The sequence below is a fragment of the Acipenser ruthenus genome, chromosome 15 (assembly GCF_902713425.1).
Source record: "Acipenser ruthenus chromosome 15, fAciRut3.2 maternal haplotype, whole genome shotgun sequence".
NCBI classification, from domain to species: domain Eukaryota; kingdom Metazoa; phylum Chordata; class Actinopteri; order Acipenseriformes; family Acipenseridae; genus Acipenser; species Acipenser ruthenus.
In genome coordinates, this window is record NC_081203.1 from 32,351,963 (window position 1) to 32,370,720 (window position 18,758).

At 36.7% G+C, this 18,758-nt stretch overlaps 1 protein-coding gene across 1 annotated transcript in view; it reads left to right on the top strand.

Moving 5' to 3' along the window:
* Nucleotides 1-18,418, top strand: part of LOC131697625 (CDK-activating kinase assembly factor MAT1-like) — a 45,596-nt gene extending 27,178 nt beyond the window's left edge. Inside the window, exon 8 of the mRNA XM_058987981.1 lies at nt 17,939-18,418. Coding sequence (XP_058843964.1) covers nt 17,939-18,059 — 121 coding nt within the window. The 3' untranslated portion in view covers nt 18,060-18,418. The remainder of the gene's footprint in view (nt 1-17,938) is intronic.
* The last annotated feature ends 340 nt before the right edge of the window (nt 18,419-18,758 follow it).

Here is an 18,758-nt window from a genome sequence, read left to right on the forward strand (position 1 = left end):
ATAAAATAAGATGTTAAAACATCTACCAGTATTGTTGTATATTAATCCCTTTTCTTCATTGATAACTTCAGAGACGAGCTTAAAGCTGAAAAAATAAAGAAAGAACCCATCAAATCTTGTAGAAGTCTCTGCAAAAACAGCTGGAAAGCTATGTGTTGTACAGTATACTGTACAACTGAGAGTAGCTGTAATTTCCACAGGGGCTTACTTGCATGATTCGGTTTCTGGGCTGACAAAAGGTTTAAGCTTGTTTAAACAAGATACAAAAAGTAATTCTGTTAAGTCAAATAAATAACCTTGGACAATGTTAGAGACACTAAACATGAATCTTTTTCTTCACTGAGTTGGCAGTAATGAGTATGTGGGATTCTGTTATGCACCCGAACAGCCCTCTTTATATGACAGGTCTAAAGTAGGTACTTACAATAATATAATGGTTACCTTTTGCTAACTGTCACTCTTGTGGATAAGGAATTCTTAGCAAAAACATTATTTGTTTCTTTGTCCAAACTTGACTGTAAGCCCTGAAAGAGTATTCTTAAGTGACTGTTGATGTTTTACTAATTCTGTTCTGTCGTAGCCCAGTTTGGAAGCTTTTAAAAATCAGTTACAATCTAAATTAATATACAGTGCTCCCCCTTGATAACGCTGTAGTCGGGAGCCATAGTTAAGACACCGTGCTATTTGTGTTCCAAATGTGTTAACAAGAATACTAGTGTTAGTGTAATGGCATTATAGGGCAAACAGGATCCATGACCGTACCACCTTATAACCTGTTTCACAGTATAATGGGCCGCCTTATAAAGGAGGAGCACTGTGCATACCCATGGTTCATGCACGGTCTCTCAAAATAATGAAACAGTAGACCATTATCCTGGTGTGTAATAAATATATATATATATATATATATATATATATATATATATATATATATATAGAATATATATTTACCTTCTTTACAGAAGACTGAAGGACAGCAGGTGATTGACAGGGACAGTTATAATTCACTTGAAGTCCAAGGGGTAGCCCAGTTAGACTCGCTGAAGCAAGTAGTGGTCCTGTCAAAAATGATGGAAAAAAAGTTACCATACCAACGAGTATTCATATATTCATCCCTGTGTTATCCGTCTGCCTGTTACCACATTAACTTGATTATAATTTCACTAAACAATAGTCTGAGATTTGGTAGAAAGTCTTACAACCAAGTTCCTGAGTCCTATCTAAAAGCAGTGGGATTACAAGCAATATATTTTAAAATGTGTGTGTATGTATGTATTTTTTTAGTCAGTTTTGATACAGTTGTTTTTAGACAGGTGTTCACAACATCACAGTCCCAATGGTGCAAATGATCCCTTTTGTCTGCATTCCTTCATTGAGTTCAAGGACTGGTTGGTGGCTAAACTTATCCTCCCAGCCCCGGAGGGTTTCCCGTTTGGCCAGGGTTGAGGCATGTTGGCTGGGTAGCGTTAGGAAGCTTGCACTGCAGCTGCCCAAGTTGTACCAGCTCTGTGGACAAATAGAGGACTCCATTCTTCAGCACTGTCAGCCTGCCACTTTCAATAAAGAGAGTATGCATCACAATCTTCAGAAAGAAAAAAAATATAATGCAGTGAGGGGAAAACAAAGATAAATATTGCACCCTGAGAGCCAGACAGCCACATATAATCATACATACGGTATAGATGTGGCAGTCTGGCCCAAGGAACACAATCTATTGCATAAGGTTTGCTGAGTGGGCACATCCTATTGAAAATAATAGAACTTTAGGACTGTGAATTAATTAGAATACTAAGTCATTTTCACCACAGAACCATTTCCTTGGAGTAAAAAAAATAATAATAGAGAAATTGGCAGTACATAGAGTTTTACAAAAACCTCAAGTGCTGACAATGAAAGCAAAAAAAGCACAGTTGTTTTTGTTGGCTCGGCACTGAAATTATTTCATCTAACTGACAGGAATTGCTCAGCACTAAATGCCAATCTGGATAATATTTAGAATTTTTTTTTCAATCATGGAAAAAGTGAGTTTTTTGTTCGAACCAGTTGTCAAGCATTCGTCTTTCATCACCAATCGGACACAAGGCAGCTGAGCAGGGGTGTTTAGTCTAGTGCACGCACTCAGGAGAATACCAAGGGGCAGCATAGGAAATGCAATTAGAGGATTTTTTTCCAGAATAGGTGTTTTTACACCAAGGGGCTGTGAAAGTAATGATGAGAGGGAATAGGGCACACTTTGAGAGGTTAACAGCACTATTTTAGAAAAGGCAACATTTGGTTTCTGTGAGACTAAAGTTGCCTTGTGAATAAATGTTAAATAGGGGAAAAAAGAAAAAAATCATTTAAACTGTTTTCAGCCTCATGCCTGTCAAACTACTGTAGAAGTACCGCAAGTTTGTTTTATTAGAATTTTACTTTCATATAATGATTTGCTTTGTATAATCTACAATTATATTTTTTATTCTGGGGAATGGATAGTTTTCTTTAGCTTGACAGCCCTGTTTACAACAAGATGGCACCAAGTTTATTAACATCATATTGTTTGAATATTGTATTGAAGTAGTGTACCCTGCTTTGCAGATGTAAGGATTGGTACTGAGGGGGGTGTAACTATAATGAGTGAGGCTGTACGGTATGGTTTTGAATACTAGAATAGTAGAGTCAAGGTTAGATGACTAACCTTCCATTCTAGTAAAAGGTAAAGAGAGTATACTCAATACTCTGTCATGTTTTACTGTTTAATGTAGCTGAGAAATCCCACTGACCTGTAAGAGCAACATTGCAGTAGATCAAGACAAACAGAAATTTGAGCAATTTAATATTTTATTGCTGATTATGCGATGTACAGAAATTAATAATTTCCTCAAACCTGCTTGGTTTGAGGGTCCACCACCTGGCCTGCTGGAGGAGGCAGGAGACCCCCATAACTGAGCACCAAGTGGGTAGCTACAAGGGTAGAGCTGGGGGAGGCGGAGAGATGCTAATGAATCAGACACAATAGAAGGGTAAGTCTATTTATATAGCTCTGATAGGCCAGGATTGGATGACAATAATGTGTGTGTAGGGGTCAGTATAATGTAAATATAACAATTATGGCTCACAGGCCATTGAGCAATTTTAATCTGCAAACATCATGCTTCTGTGACTTGTCAGGATTTGGTTTTAGTAAAGGGAATTTGTTTTCGGTGATGTAATGAGGGGACTTTTGGCAGGATGTCAGGAAGTAATGGGACTGTGATTAATGTATTAACAGGCTTTTTTTCTGGACTTTTAAGATGTGGAGGTGAAATGGTTTCTTGGACATATTGACAAGCATACTGCAGGTTTGGATATGTCATTTTTTGCGTCGTCATTTACGTGGTCCTTTCCCCCCCCCCCAGAAGTGCATCATTCATCCGTTGAACTACATCTTTACATCTTAGAATTCTCTGACTATTCTTTGCTGTTTGCTTTTATCTTTATTTTCTCTGTTTCGTCGTCTCATTTTAGTTACTGCTGTTTTTGAAGTGGTGAAGAGTTTAACATCTCTAATTCGTTTTTGGAAAGGTTGGATCTGTGGGATCTGGCACTTAAGAAGGCTGTGTTATGATAACTCTGCACAGACAGCACCTTCTGCTGAGCCTTATTGTAATGTTGCGCAAATCTAGATAAAAGAACAGGTGCTCTGAATCAATTGATTTAAATAGCAGACCTTTCCTTTACCACAAAGACGTTCCAGCATGGTTTAAAATAACAGTTGTTCAATCACTTAAAAAACTTGATTGGATATTCACTGTTATACCTGAAGTGCATTTGAAGTTTATACAGGACATCCTTGTTCTGTTTTTAGGCTCATCTGGACTGCCTGGGTTCAATTTTCTTGTAGGTTTTTGTGCTGTTATATATTTTGGCATGATGATTATTTGCTGGCATAAGTCCCCATATTCCCATAAAATCATTCTGCCATGCTTTAACAGTTTTTAAAGTTAAACCATTTTGAGTATTTTGGTTTGGCAGGTCTCTGTATCAACTATCAGGAAGGACCTTGATCTGTGAAGCTGTGCTTTGATTTTGTCTGGAAGTGTACAGTATATGTAGTGTGTGTGTGTGTGTGAGTGTGTGTGTGTCTATATATATATATATATATATATATATATATATATATATATATATATATATATATATATATATATAAAGGTTTCATTCATAAGGTACAAGATCCAGGAAATTACCAAAAAGATGGTGAAAAAATCAAATATGAGGTTTAGGCTTAAACAGCTTATTGAAATGCAGACCTGGAGTTTCTAAATTGAAAAAATAAGTCAAAACTCTGGACCGAGGTTAAATGATTAAAGATTTAAAAATATATCTATTAAGGTGGCCCTGAAGTGCAAAACCAAAGCAAAAAGAAGTATGCCAAAAAATGCCTTCTGAAAGTAGTGTGCATTGTTTGTATAAAGCACGCATCGTTTAACATGCATGCCAAGAAAAATGTGTTCCAGAAGTAAGACTTTTAAAATGGATGTGACGCAGTCCCTTTGACCAAACTCGTGTAAATCCAGGTTTAATATTCTAATAGCAAATTCGGGTTTAACTTTGATGGAACATTTTATTTTGAAAATGAGTACTTTCAGTTAAATCCAGCACCTTATTAATTACAAAAAAAATCCTGCCTTTTGGAAACAGGCGAGTGACAAAAATGAATAGATTGTATAGCCTTGTGACACATTTGTGGCTGCGTATTAACCTTTATATTAACTTCTAAAAGTGTGTAGCTGTGCTTTGTCTCAGAATACCATGGGATTTCTTAGAAATTGGTTGTGGATGAGATTAAGTCATAAACAGTGTATATTACTACGTTGATTTACAGGAATGCTCTGAATGAAGGTTGAAATTAGGAAGAGACGAGTTGAAGCTTTTTAAACTTCCAAAAAATCCCATGGTATTCTTGTCAAAACATTTATGGAACAAAGCACAGCTACAAGCATTTAGAAGGGTTATTAAATTAACGGAAAGTACTAATTTTCAAGATAAAATACTCCATAAAACTTAAACCTGAATTTGCTATTAGAATATTAAACCTGGATTTACACGAGTTTGGTCGAAGGGACTGCGTCACATCCTTTTAAAAATACTTATTTCCGGCACGCATTTTTCTTGGCATGCATTTAAAAAGATGCATGCTTTAAAAAAAAAAAAAAAAAAAGCACATTTTTGAAGACACTCTTTTTTCTTTTTTTTTTTACATGTATTTAAAATTGTAGCAAAAAGTTGTATGTTATATTGACCAAAAATGTGTTTAAATGAAACCTTGCTTTTAATATTAATATTACCCTCATGTGTTGAAAGTACAGCCATCATCAGCCATTCCGACTCCTGCAAGCAAAGTTTAACAAACATTCCAGATCGACTGTTTTAAAGATTTTTTTTCAGTGTATGTCTGGGAACTCTTTTAACATATTTTCCAGTCCATTTGTACTGTTAAGAAGGTAGGGGGTAATGATATTCCCATTACTGCATTAATGGGTCAAGCAATCATTTCTCATTCCTGTTAGAAAGCTTTTGTAATAGACATGGTTGTCTTCCAAATACAGATTTTTTTCCACATTTCTGTTTTTTTTTTTTCTGCAAGGCCTTTTCTGGGCCTTTTTTATCTAACAATACAATTGAGAATTAAAAATAACATGTTATGAAAGGAGACAGAACAGGACTGGTAACGGACATGTGGTCCCCACTGGTACTTGGACACTCTGGGAAGACTGCCTTCCAAAGTATAATGGATTCTTTGTGTCGTTGTTTTGTGATGTGGGCAACGGTTCACTTTGACCTATTGCAAGTAAAAGGGAATCCAAAAGCTTTCAGTGTGCATTAAAGAGAGATAAAGAAAATCAGATTTCACTGAGATTTTACTTTTAATATAGTGTGTGTGTGTGTGTGTATGTGTGTGTATATATATATATATATATATATATATATATATATATATATATATATATATATATATATATATATATATATATATATACACACACACACACAGTGCTCACCCTTTATAACGCTATAGTGGGGAGCCATAGTTACAAGACCGTGCTATTTGTGTTCCGCCTTATAACAAGTATAAAAGGGCTACTGTAATGACATTATGGAGCAAATGGGAGCCACGACCCTATGGTGTTTTAACCGATTCAGCACTATAACGAGGCGTTTAATATAGCGGCTGAGCACTATATATATATGTATATATATATATATATATATATATATATATATATATATATATATATATATATATATATATATATATATATATATAAAATCATTTTTTAATTTTTTTTTATATGTTGTAAAAGTATATCTCGGCACACTGGGTTAGAAAGCTCATGTAGGACTCCTTTTCACAGAACTGGGAATGCGTTTTCTATAAACTCTGTAACTCTGTGGGGTTTTTAAACTCTGGAGCTCTTGCATTGAATCCAGCCCAGACCGAATACATTTAACAGTATTGTGATTCAAGGCTCAAAAAAGGTCACAAATGAAGGTCTGTTTATGCAGCCTGAGGCAAGTTTCTTTAGCGCTGGGGAATCTACCACAAAAATGAAGACATGGCGCTGTTATTCATGTTTTTTTAGTTCTTGAAAGCCCTAGGGAGCTTAAGAAAAAGAAATATATGCTAATAGGAGAATAAGAGCTGGTTGTTAATAATTGTACCTGGCTATGTAAAGAAATTCTGTGGGGAGAAAAGATGGAAGTTATTTTGCCAGCTTAAAGATGCATACTGGTTCCCTTCTGGTTTGTGTATCATATTTTCCATTATCGTTGATATAACAATTCTGCTTGATAGGTTTTAAACTTTTTGTTGCCTAAAGTTGCATTTCTGTTTCATGCAGACTGACCTAGAATATGTTTACACTGTATGCAGAAATCAAAAGGAAGACTTGCCCTGCCTAATTTCCAATGGAAATCCAATTGAAAAGCTTTTGAAAAAAAAACTTCAGATTTTAAAATGTGCATTGACAAAAGAGAAGAGACAGGAACTAAGATCTTATAATTGCAAAGGGATATTTGCATTGCAAACCACACATTAGTAGTGACCCAGATATGTTAGTCAGTTCAGCTTTTATTTCTGTAGGGATGTTGAGCAGGATTGAAAACCACACCATAGTAAGTCATCACATGGGTTTGAGACCCTCCAGCTCTCCTTTTATAGCTGTAATGACTAAGTGCATGCTTCATTTCTCCAGATTATTATTATTATTATTATTATTATTGTTATTGTTATTATTATTATTATTATTATTATTATTATATATGGCTTTGTTTTTAAGTGCTTTACATCTTACAAGACTTTTATAATTTATAAATTGGAGATGTAATACAAGCATGTCTGAACTTGGTGTTCGGTATATGACTTTCTTTGAATCGATCCTTTTCTGTTTGTTGAATAAGATTCCAACTTCAGCAAGAACCGGTGGAGGTGTTTTAACAATAACACCCAGGCTTTGTGCACCAAGGGGGGGCTCTATGCTGGGAAAACTACCTCTGAATCTTAATCTTTTGTTGAAGGTAATTATCAGGTATTGTGTTGAGAGAACCTCCCGCTCTGGCCAGCTCTTGCTTGTTTAAACACAAGATTGTGATTGTTATCTCCGTCAATTACGGAAAACAGATTGGACCTGTTATCCTTCTGTTTCCCCGCAGCTCTGCATGAAAGGATTAGAAATATCATAATGGGCCATTTTATGCTTAGGAACAACTAAATAAGCTTCTATTGTTTGTTTTACCACTTAAATAAGTGCACTGTGTGGTCCAGTGGTTAAAGAAAAGGGCTTGTAACCAGGAGGTCCCCGGTTCAAATCCCACCTCAGCCACTGACTCATTGTGTGACCCTGAGCAATTCACTTAACCTCCTTGTGCTTCATCTTTCGGGTGAGACGTAATTGTAAGTGACTCTGCAGCTGATGCATAGTTCACACACCCTAGTCTCTGTAAGTTGCCTTGGATAAAGGCGTCTGCTAAATAAACAAATAATAATAATAATAATAATAATAATAATAATAATAATAATAATAATAATAATAAGTAATAGTTATGCCACTCTGTGGCTGCATGTGAGTCTAAATCAGCAAAATTCAAGGGGACTGAACTGTGCTGATTTTTAAAGCAAATGTTTAAAAAACCTTATTTAAACATTTTTAAATTCTCACCAAAGTAAGAGGCAATGTTAGAAAACCATTGTGGAACAACTCACAACATTAATACTAGTGTGATTAGTGGTGGTGGACAAATGGACACCTTTCATAAATAGAGGCCCATATGCTCCCTCTGTAGATCCTGAATGAAGAGTCTGGAGTTGTATGTTAACAGTAAACAGAATCTCGCCCTCTAGTGTTGGCCAAACAGTGATTTTTATAAAGGTGTGGTGTGTGTTTTCGGTTTGTGTTTTTTTTTTTTTTTTTCCCCTCAAGATTAAAAAAAAAAATGTATGAGTATTATCAAAATCATTATCCACTTGAGGTGGGGTTCTTTTTCTTAAACAATTGTAAGCCATTTCAACAGGCACACTTATTTCCAAAGAGGTACTACTCCCATGCTGGGGGGTGAGGAGGTGATGTTTATTGGGGGGAATCCATCAGAGCTCTGGGGGGTCAGTATTTCCCCTGCTGCTTTTTAACAAGTGCTGTAGGATCTTTTATGTCCAAAAAGCAGACTGAAATAAAAGCTTCTCTTTGAATTAGTGCTACCACATGTTGATGCACTGGGGTGCTGGTGAATAGAGCTTGTTTTGGTTATCCCTAGATAAGGTATGGGCCTGTAACCTAGTTATTATGTCATCACATTAACTAAAGAAACCTCCCACGCTTACTCTGGTCCAGGTGCAGACTTCTTTTTTTTTTTTTTTTTGTTAAAGCTGCTATTAATATTAAGAAATATATTATAATTGCTGACCTGAAAAAAACAGTCATGACTAGTATAAGTACTGTAATGTCATGCTTGCAATAATATATTATTTATTATTATAAACAAACAAATAAACCCAATCATGGGGAATGTTGGTACAGCTCCAGATTCAAGCAGAAACACCATCCAAGTTGAAAAAGTGCCTCAAATGTGAAATAAACTGATTCAGAAGCTCTGACCTGTAAGACCATTGCTGTGGCTTAATCATTGCATCACTTTAAATATATTAAAATTTCTAGACTCTGGTGTCCTTAGTGTGCACCTGTGTTGAACTTGTACATTAAAAAAGCCTAATAAATAAAAAAAAAAACAATGATACACCAACTATTGTAATGTGGCTTAAATTATATCCGCTCAAGCACTTCTTTACCTTTGATTGTATGTGAGTTTTACCTCCTGCTTTCCACCACTTGGTGGCAAAATATTGTACGATAATTGTGTTGTTATAAGAGAATTTCATTTGTTATTCTAAATACACATTTATTTTCACTTTCCAAATAGTAGGTAAATGATTAAGTCCTCCTAAGTTGTTTCTCATTAGTGGGTTTTTCTTTTTCATAAAAATTGCAGTCTATTCTGTGCATGTTGTACAGTAATACAATAATTCTTAGCGGTCAGAATTCTGTACTGATTTTATTCAGCTGCATTAGAAAATGGGGGAGGTGGACAGACGGAGTTGAGTGCATATCGTTTTCCAGGGTTAAATGGAGCCAAAGGCAGTTAGTCAATGACGTCTAATGTAGCTGCAGTCTCCTACAGTGTAATCCACACCATTCAGAGGGAATGCTTAGCTGGTTTCTGTGGGGGGACTGCAGTATCCTTGCCATGATATGAAGCGGTACAAATATACTGATATGCTTACCAGCACATGCTTCAGTTCTAAGTGATTGATTTGCTGTAAGCAGCAGTTCAGGCTTGGAAATTTAAGAAGGAGCAGGAATGCACTCAGTGTTTTTGTGGAGGGGGGTTGATGAGAGGATGACAGCTGAGCACTGACCCCCGGCAGAATGACAAATGACGAGCCAGGTGCCCGGCTCATCCAAGAATTCTTCCTAATGATTGGTTCCCGTCAGGATGACACATGCTGAAGTATTTGTGTGCTAAAGGAAGACTTCCTGAGCAGCAGATTACAGAGGAGCCCTTTCGCTGCTGCTGTCGTCTCAGGTTTAAACGATCCGACCAAATACACTGTTAAAAACACTGACGTAACCTACCCTTGTATACTGTAGCTCCTTTTTCAGTGGGTTTGTTTGAACCCATTTCCCCTTGACTGACAGCGCTTTCTAAACATGGTTATCTTGACTTCTGACAGTCAATAAATCAGCCCGCTTTTTTTTCTATTTTTTAAAGTTTAGCGGAGGATCACTATTTAAAGTGTGTACCTTTTCATTTAATTAAAATGTGTGGAATGTTTTCAGTAGAAAATACGATCGAATCTGTTATATTTATTACACTTTTAAAATGTAACGGGGGATCGGTACTCTTATTACCAAAAGGTTTACCCACATTGGTTTACTTGATGTAAGAATGCAGGCTGATTTACCCTGGAATTAACCACACTATTTACTAATTAAGAAATTACCTCCTGGAATCAAACACTTAATTCACTAAATAATTAACTTATTTTAAATTCCTTACAATATTTCACTTTTCAGATGTACCCAAGTATCAGTGCAATTTTAATATTTTCTTATAAATCTCTAAAATTGTACCATTTTTCTGTGATGTGAGTAATAAACATTGTCAAAATAGAGGCCATATTATTGAATTATGTATTTAAAAACAGGCAGTACCGGAATAGTGTTTTGAGTCACAGATTAATACCAGCTGACCATTTCACCTGGATTTCAGTTGTTAAATCAAGTATCAAATACCTCCATTGGTTGCCAGTGTGGTTATTCATGGTTAGCCTCTGCACTGTTACACACTCATTTGACTCAAATGTCAGATACCAAGATGTTTTATGGGCTTAAAGTGTTACTGAACACTACGTGAGTCTATCAACATTCTTACAACTTACTGCTGCTGCCTCATGCTTAGTATGTATTGCTTAAACACATCTATCCATGATTTATATTTAGAAAAAACACATATCGTTGGGTCAACTGGGGCAGTGGCTACCAAATACAAAAAGCTGTGGGCACAAAAGCAGATCCTACCAATAAATAGTGAGTGTGTCACAGTGCTTAGTTTGACTTCTTAATAAAGCATATAAGCTTCTCCCCTTGGTGCAGTAACTCAACCACAAAAAGCCATTTAGGCTGTGAATTGTTTTAGAAATCCTTTTTTTTTGTTTAATGTTTACATGTTTTATTTAGACAATAAAATACTGTCCTGGATCTTAAGTAAAAAGACTTTTTAGAGGTGATGGCAACACAACCAGCTTGTAAATAGAGCAGCTGTGACAATAGTTTTCAGTGCCAACAGCTACATTGTATTGTGAGTTAAAAGCCCTGATGTGCCACATTGCTGTAGCTGTAAGTGTAAAGAGACACTGGCTGTGGTGTTTTAAACACTTTCTTTAGTAAATCCAGCCCTCAACATGTGTTCACTGTCTGCTAAAGAGCCCAGAGGATCCACAGAGGATGATTTGGGGAGGTGGGGGTTAAGGGGCAGATACATTTCAAATGGTGCAAGTGGCGGTGCCGCGCATGACAGGAATCTTCTGAAGCCTACTTTAAGTAAATAGTAAAGTGAAACCCAAGTTGGAGTTCATCAGAATGGCACTGTGAAATCCTACCCTTGTTGAATTTAAGATGGACAAGAATTAACTCTTACAACTCGTTGAAAACTTTTGATGCTGCTGAGTATATACCCATAATAAGTGACGTTGACAGCTTGTAGGCTGTATCGAATTCCGGGTCAGTGAGACCTGCAGCTCAGTCCTAAGTGACAGTGCCTTTTCCAGTTTTCATGTATAAAAAAAAAAGAGAAATGAAGAGGATGAAACCACTTGCTTACGTATAGCTGCTAGGTAGTCATGTAGAAGAATGTCATTGTAAAATGAAATCCACAGAAAATCATGCTGTTGAATGTGCATGTCTCACCTGTTGTATATTTTCTGTTTGTAAATGGATAGTTCTCATTCCCATTTCTGCACTTGGTGCATGCAGTGAGAGTGATAAACTATATGCGTCTGGAATGTTGAAGACGCTACTCAAATAATAAAACAAAAAAGCGTGTTTTTGTTTATTTTTAAATAATGTAGAATATGTACAATAACATATTGGTCAGGATATATTATCACACAATAGATTATGTCTCATTTTGTCTTAAGCATTACAGCAACCAACTTTTAGCATAAAATATTATACTTTTATATAAAATTAAGTGAAATGAATCTTGTGTTGTAGCTGCTTCCAACAGCTTGTTGGTGCAGTTAAAATGCAGCACCTGAACTTCAGGTGCAATAATATGGCCTTTTTAAACCTGGATACTGTTGATGGCTAGGTAAATAACAAGACTCTCTAAATAAGAGGTGAAGAATTCACACCCGGAATGGGTCTTCATCCAACTAGGGCAGCTTAGTGGAAATCCTAGATAAAACAAGGATTTAGACGTGAACCCGAGTGGTGCTTTGTGTGCATCTAACTTTAGTACATCCAGCCTGGGTGTTAGCCTGCTGCTGTTTCATAAAGCAGAGCCTCTCACTTTAAAGGGAGCTCCTTGGAGACCCGCAGGTTTAAGGTTACATAGAAATCTCGCTCTTCTTGGAAGGAATGACCACATGAGCTGTAGAGGGATTAAATTAGCGGAAGGGCACTCTTTAAAATAACCCTTTTAATTTTAAAACGTAATGATCAATATGAAGCCTTCTTCAGATCGGTGCTGAAGTGTAATCATGTCTGTGTAGATACAGGAAGTCAGGAGGTGTATTTATATATTTTTTATGCTTGGAGGAAGAATTCAGTGTTTTTGACCATTAATTTGTAACGTTATGCATTTTCCCCCCTTTTTAGAACTTCCGAAAGCTGTTAAAAGCAGTATTTTCAGAACCACAAGAAGTTTTAGTTGTTGATTGATTTATCAGTTGTTATATAGGACAGCTCTTGATTATGTACCCATTTATACTTAAGTATGTGCACCACTGTTAGCATAAGCTTTTCTGTGTTACATATATATCGACAAAAGGTCTGCTTGCTTTACAATATTGGCACTGTACATGATAAATGAAGGTTCGTCCAATTTTTATGAAACAAGTGAATGGGCCTTCCTTGGCAGAGGTTGCATTAGTTAGGCTAATGAAGGAATATCTTCATTTTATATGGATTTATTACTGTGTCCCACTTTTACAACAACGCTGACACCAGTAATGTGGGGCTTACTTTATATCTGCGGCAGGGATACAGTATGCTTGTTACTGACATGCCTCATTACACTTTGTACAAGGGCGTTTCAGCCAATCGGTGCATATTTATTACGCAGCAACAACACCAATCCAATCCAAGCCATGTAAGTATACCCTCAGCCATACAGTTCCAGCACATGGCTGAGCGTGTACTGATGGCCACGTGTAAGTATCCCCTCGGTAACCAGGTGCTGCTTCTTGATTATTCCGTATGTCATGCCAGGATTTAGAAGTCAAACAAAAATCAGTTGATTAATTTCATGTTGATAGTGGCCGCTTGTTAATTAATTTTCTTTAAATGATTGAAATATTTTGTTATAGTTTAATGTTCCCGTCATTTTACAGAAGGGTATGCTGCAGTGTGCATTGTTTTTGTAGGCTATGTTGTTTTGATGGAAGGCAGCACAGATGTAGACGGTGCCAAGTTTCTGGGCCAGCTATTTGATTCTCTACTTGCGTCTTGCTTCATGCATATTCAATAGATGGTCTGGCTCGGCTAGATTATTGCTGTAGGTATTGTGTTTCCTAAGAAAACAATTGACATTTAATAAAATTAGTGATCCGAAACGTGTACCTCCTATTGCCATGACATTTTCCTTCAAACCCTGGCACAATAAAACTTGGGAACTTGTGTTTTCATTGGAAACCAGCCTGCTAAATAATGTAGTAGATTTATATGTGGAATAAGTAATGTATGGTTCTAATGGTCTGTTGTGCTTACTTAAGTTGCTATAATTTTTCCCAAGACTTAACAGGAGAGAAAGAGCCAAGCCTGTCTGGAATTAAGCTAATCGGGATTTCATGATGAGAGAATGTTTGTAGCTGTAATGGATTCTCAAGAAATGAAATCAAACAAACTGATAACAAATAGGTAATTGTAGCAATTTTCGTTAGACCAGCTGGACTTAAGTGCACAAAATTTCAAGACCATATAGGGACCATAATTTAATAAATAGAACGACATACTGAAAACCATAATGTAAAATGAATTTCTAGTTGAAATCATATGACTAATAGTAACCATTTCCATTAACAGCCCTTACATTGAGGGTGTTAAAACAAAAACAACACTGCCCTTTTTTTTTTTTTTTTTGTAATTTAGTAGTCGCCAATTATTTATTTTTTTATTTTTTCTCCCAATTTAGAATGTCCAATTATTTTTAGGCTCAGCATACCGCTACCACCCTTGTGCTGACTCGGGAGGGGTGAAGATGAACACATGCTGTCCTCCGAAGCGTGTGCCATCAGCCGCCCGCTTCTTTACACACTGCAGGCTCACCATGACAACGCAGCTCTGGGCAGCTTACAGGCAAGCACGCAGGCGCCCGGCCAGACCACAGGGGTTGCTGGTCCACGTCCACGGTCGGCAATGGAATAACCTGGACTCGAACCGGCGACGTCCAGGCTGTAGGGGGCATCCTGCACTCCAAGTGGAGTGCCTTTACTGGCGCCCCAGAACACTAATTTAATATAAACAATACAGTACCTGGTATTGATGTTCTGAATACAAAATGCTGAACTTAGACTGCACCAACATGCTGCATTTACATACTAAAACATTAGCTTAAGGAACAAGAGAAAAGATGTATAAATATTTTATTTAACAGGTATTAATTACATTATTCCTGTGGGTAGAGACCACAGAGGTAACCAATACTGTGTGCTATGGGCGGGATAAGATGCCTCATCGGAAGTTCACCAATCATTGCTGACAGAAGAGCAATAGCTGGGCCTTTGACCAAAGTCAAAGGTTGATGTTGTAAATATCGACAAAGTTTTAAATTACTAACGCTTGCATCAGAGGGTTTGCTGCTCTAATTTACTAGCAATTACTCATCAAGGTAAGAAATACCAGACTAGCAGACTAGATCTGTTTACTTTCCTGTCTTCTGCCTAGAACACTTTGTTCATAATGCTACGGTATCATCAACATTTGGGGTAAAAAAGTTCTCAAATATCTCTTATTTACCCTAAATAAAATGTCAAAGAAACTGAAGCAACAGTCAAATCTATTTGCATTTTGGATTTGGAAAATCCACATCTGGCCAACTCCATGAAAATGAGAATGTAACAGACGATGAGGAGGAGGAGCTAACAGAGTGTTAGTATTTTAGCCAGCTTGTCTATGACAGCGACTGAAGAAATGTGTTTACTTCCTAGGAATTGTTATATAGTTATCTTCCCTGGCATTTGATTAATATAATTCTACTTCCTAGCATTTTTATGTATATAGTTCCCTGGCATGTTATGTATTTACTTCACTCAGTGGCATTTTATGCAGACAGAAAATAGTTCCCTGGCATTTCATGTATTTAGTTCTCTGACATTTTAAGCACAGAATATGTCAAATTCCCAAGTCAGATTTTTGCGAAGTTATCTGAACTGAACCATCGACTGAGTCAGAGCAATTGTAAGGTAGCATTGCAATAAAGTGCTACAATATGCTTTTCAATGTGTTGGTTCTCATTACTGTAATTCACGAGTGATCTAATTTGCAATGCTCAAGGCAGGGAGGGTGGCTGCCCCTTGGGGGAGAGAAGATATTGAGATACCTTGTGCTGATTTAGCCAGCATGCTTCTAAACTGAGAGCAGACTTTAATAGGCAGCCACTGAGGGGGAGGAAACTCACAATTACTTCAGACCTCCTTCCCAGCAGGTGTTGCTAATTACCAATCAGATTGAGAAGCAGTAGTATTTCAGAAGTCCAATGATGGGGAAGAGAAAAGAATGAGGGGGAGGGGGAGGGGGTATTTGATCCAAAGTGGAAAAAACTCAAAATACAGACTTAAAAATGGTTTTGAAAAGAGTGAGTTAAAACACAGGACCAATGGTAACTTTGTTTTTTTTTTTGTTTTTTTTTTACTGTTTTTCCAGATACTTGAATCGAATAACTGCAGTTTAATCTGACAGTTTAATGTTTTGCAATTGTACTAAAAGGTGGAAAATAAAGAAAAGGTTGTGATCTTGGAAACATCCCTTCTGAAGAATGTTGCGGTCTCTGTTCGGAACATCTGCTAATGCTTAAAATAAATGTACCTAATACAATAATAGGCACAGCATGTTGAAATCCCAGGCCCAGCAGAAGATCTGGGTTCCGCAACTCCCAGAGCATACATTGCAGAGAGCTCCTTGGCAAACACTGCTGTGCTCTGAGGGTGCACATCAGAGTTGGCTGACCACTGCCAGAAAACCCCAGGAATTCATTTGTTAGCTCTAAATGAAACATCCGCGAGGGGCCCAAAAACAACACATGTTGGCAATTCTTTTGGAATCCAAATTGCTATCAGTGATAAACTTTGAAGATAATAATATATGGATAATCTAGATACCAAAAATATACAGAGAAACTGTTCTGAGTGTAAGGAATTTGAGAGGCAACAGATGTCTGCATTTCATGTAGCTTTTGCATTTATATGCATCTGATTCTGATATTATGTCGTACAGTTGGATGAAGACAACACAGCCTATAAAACATTTGGGAAATACCTACAGCAGGTGGAGCGGCATTTGAGTTCTGAAAAGCACAATTACATCTGCTTCAGTTGACTTTTCTACGATATTTGTTTGATGGGTATTCTAACTCGAGATTAAATGCTAACTAAAATCATATTTTATTCTTTAGCATATTAGTCCACTTTTTATGATTCCAATCTTCAGCACCATTTTGCTGGTTTTGTATTTTAAATTCCACTTTATTATTTTTTTTTATCATTGTAGTACCACAAAACTATAAAGACAACACAGTTAAATACTATGATCAGGTACATTCCAGAGTATCTAGTGTTTCAAGCTCTAGTGTTTCAGCCAGCATCCTGAAGCTGTTTCTGTATTGCTTGCAGTGGGCTGCTTCTACTGCCAGCAGTGCAGCTGTTTAAGAATTTTCAGTGCTGTTCTATCTAAAGTGCAAGTTCAGGCCTGAATGGCCAAATCCTGAAGTAAACTCTGGCAGCAGTGTTAGTAGAAGTTAATGGATTGGAAAATTCTGATTCTGGATAATGTAAACACAGCGTGCCATGAATAAAAGGGAAGGCATTGTATGACAACTTTGCTGGGTTAATTGTGTAAAGCTAAAATAACGCTGGGATGAATTTAATCATTTTTGTTGTCACTCTGTAGCAAATTAAAACTAACTATCACTTAATACACATAAACACATACTCTAAACCATTTGAAAGTCTTTTTTTAGACATTTTGGATATGGAGTTTATAACTGTACAGTAATTACTAATTGTACATCAAATAAATCACATACAGTATTTCCAAAATCAATTGGTGCCAAGAACAGTTTTTTTTTTTTTTTAACTGATGGTAAAGTCTATTTGGCTTTAACCAGAGATAACAAAGGCCCATATGTGATGCAAGTGAGTGACACCATAGAGGAAACCATGGATATTTGTTCAGAAACAAAGTAGAATAGTGGCTCCTGCAGTATTTCAGATTGAATTCATACTAAGACCTACCTCTAAAAGAACCATGGTCCTACTAACATTTAAAAAAACCTAAATGGTAAAGAAAAAACATGGGTTGGGTGTTGTTTTGTAATCAAATGGAAAATATGAAAATGAGAATACTACAAATATATTTACAGTTGTATAAAAATAGAATTGTTTGGTCTGCAAAAATGAGTTTTTTTCCCCCCCCCTTTTCCTTTTCAGATACCTGAACCATGTGCGTGCAGCGTCCCCACAAGACCTGGCAGGGGGTTACACCTCCAACCTTGCCTGTCACCGCGCCATGCAGGATGCGTTCAGTGGACTCTTCTTACAGTCTGTGTAGTTTACTTTACAAGATCAATACAGACTACAGGACAGCAGCTGGAGTGAATTACAACAGCACATTACTACTTTCAACTGACTGCTTGAACATCCATAAATATGCAAAAAATCAAATCATAAAAGTAGAGGTGGATTAGTATGCGTTTTACTTTTAAAATTGGGGAGCATATTCTTGGTATCTAAGAATATATTGTGTTTCTTTTTTTTTATTTTAAATAAACTATTGTACAAACAGCACAGTCTTATAACTGCCCTTTCCTTATGTATGGCCTTTAGATCCAGAGCCTGGATTAAACTCACCTATGCAGGGAAACCTATCCCTCGCACTTAAATAATTAAAAATTCAATCACAATATTGTATACTGTGTACCTTTTCAGTGCTTTCAGAACTCACTTGATTCATGCTCAGTTTCCATTGCCTAGGATTACCATACCTAAAGATGAAACAGGTCAAGCATATTCCAGTAGGGCTGGCTTTCCACAGCAGAAATACTATAGATGCATTGGACCATTTTACAACAACCATTCTTGTTGAGAGATGAATGAAACAGCTTGGAAAGGGAGGGGATTACTGGAGCTTTCAAACCAGAACTTGAATTAATCTGGTAATATTTGTACTGAAGTATACACGTTATTAAATTAATCCGCCTTGGTAACGAGTTTTACGTTTTCTTTTTTTTTTCCAAATAAAGGCACAATA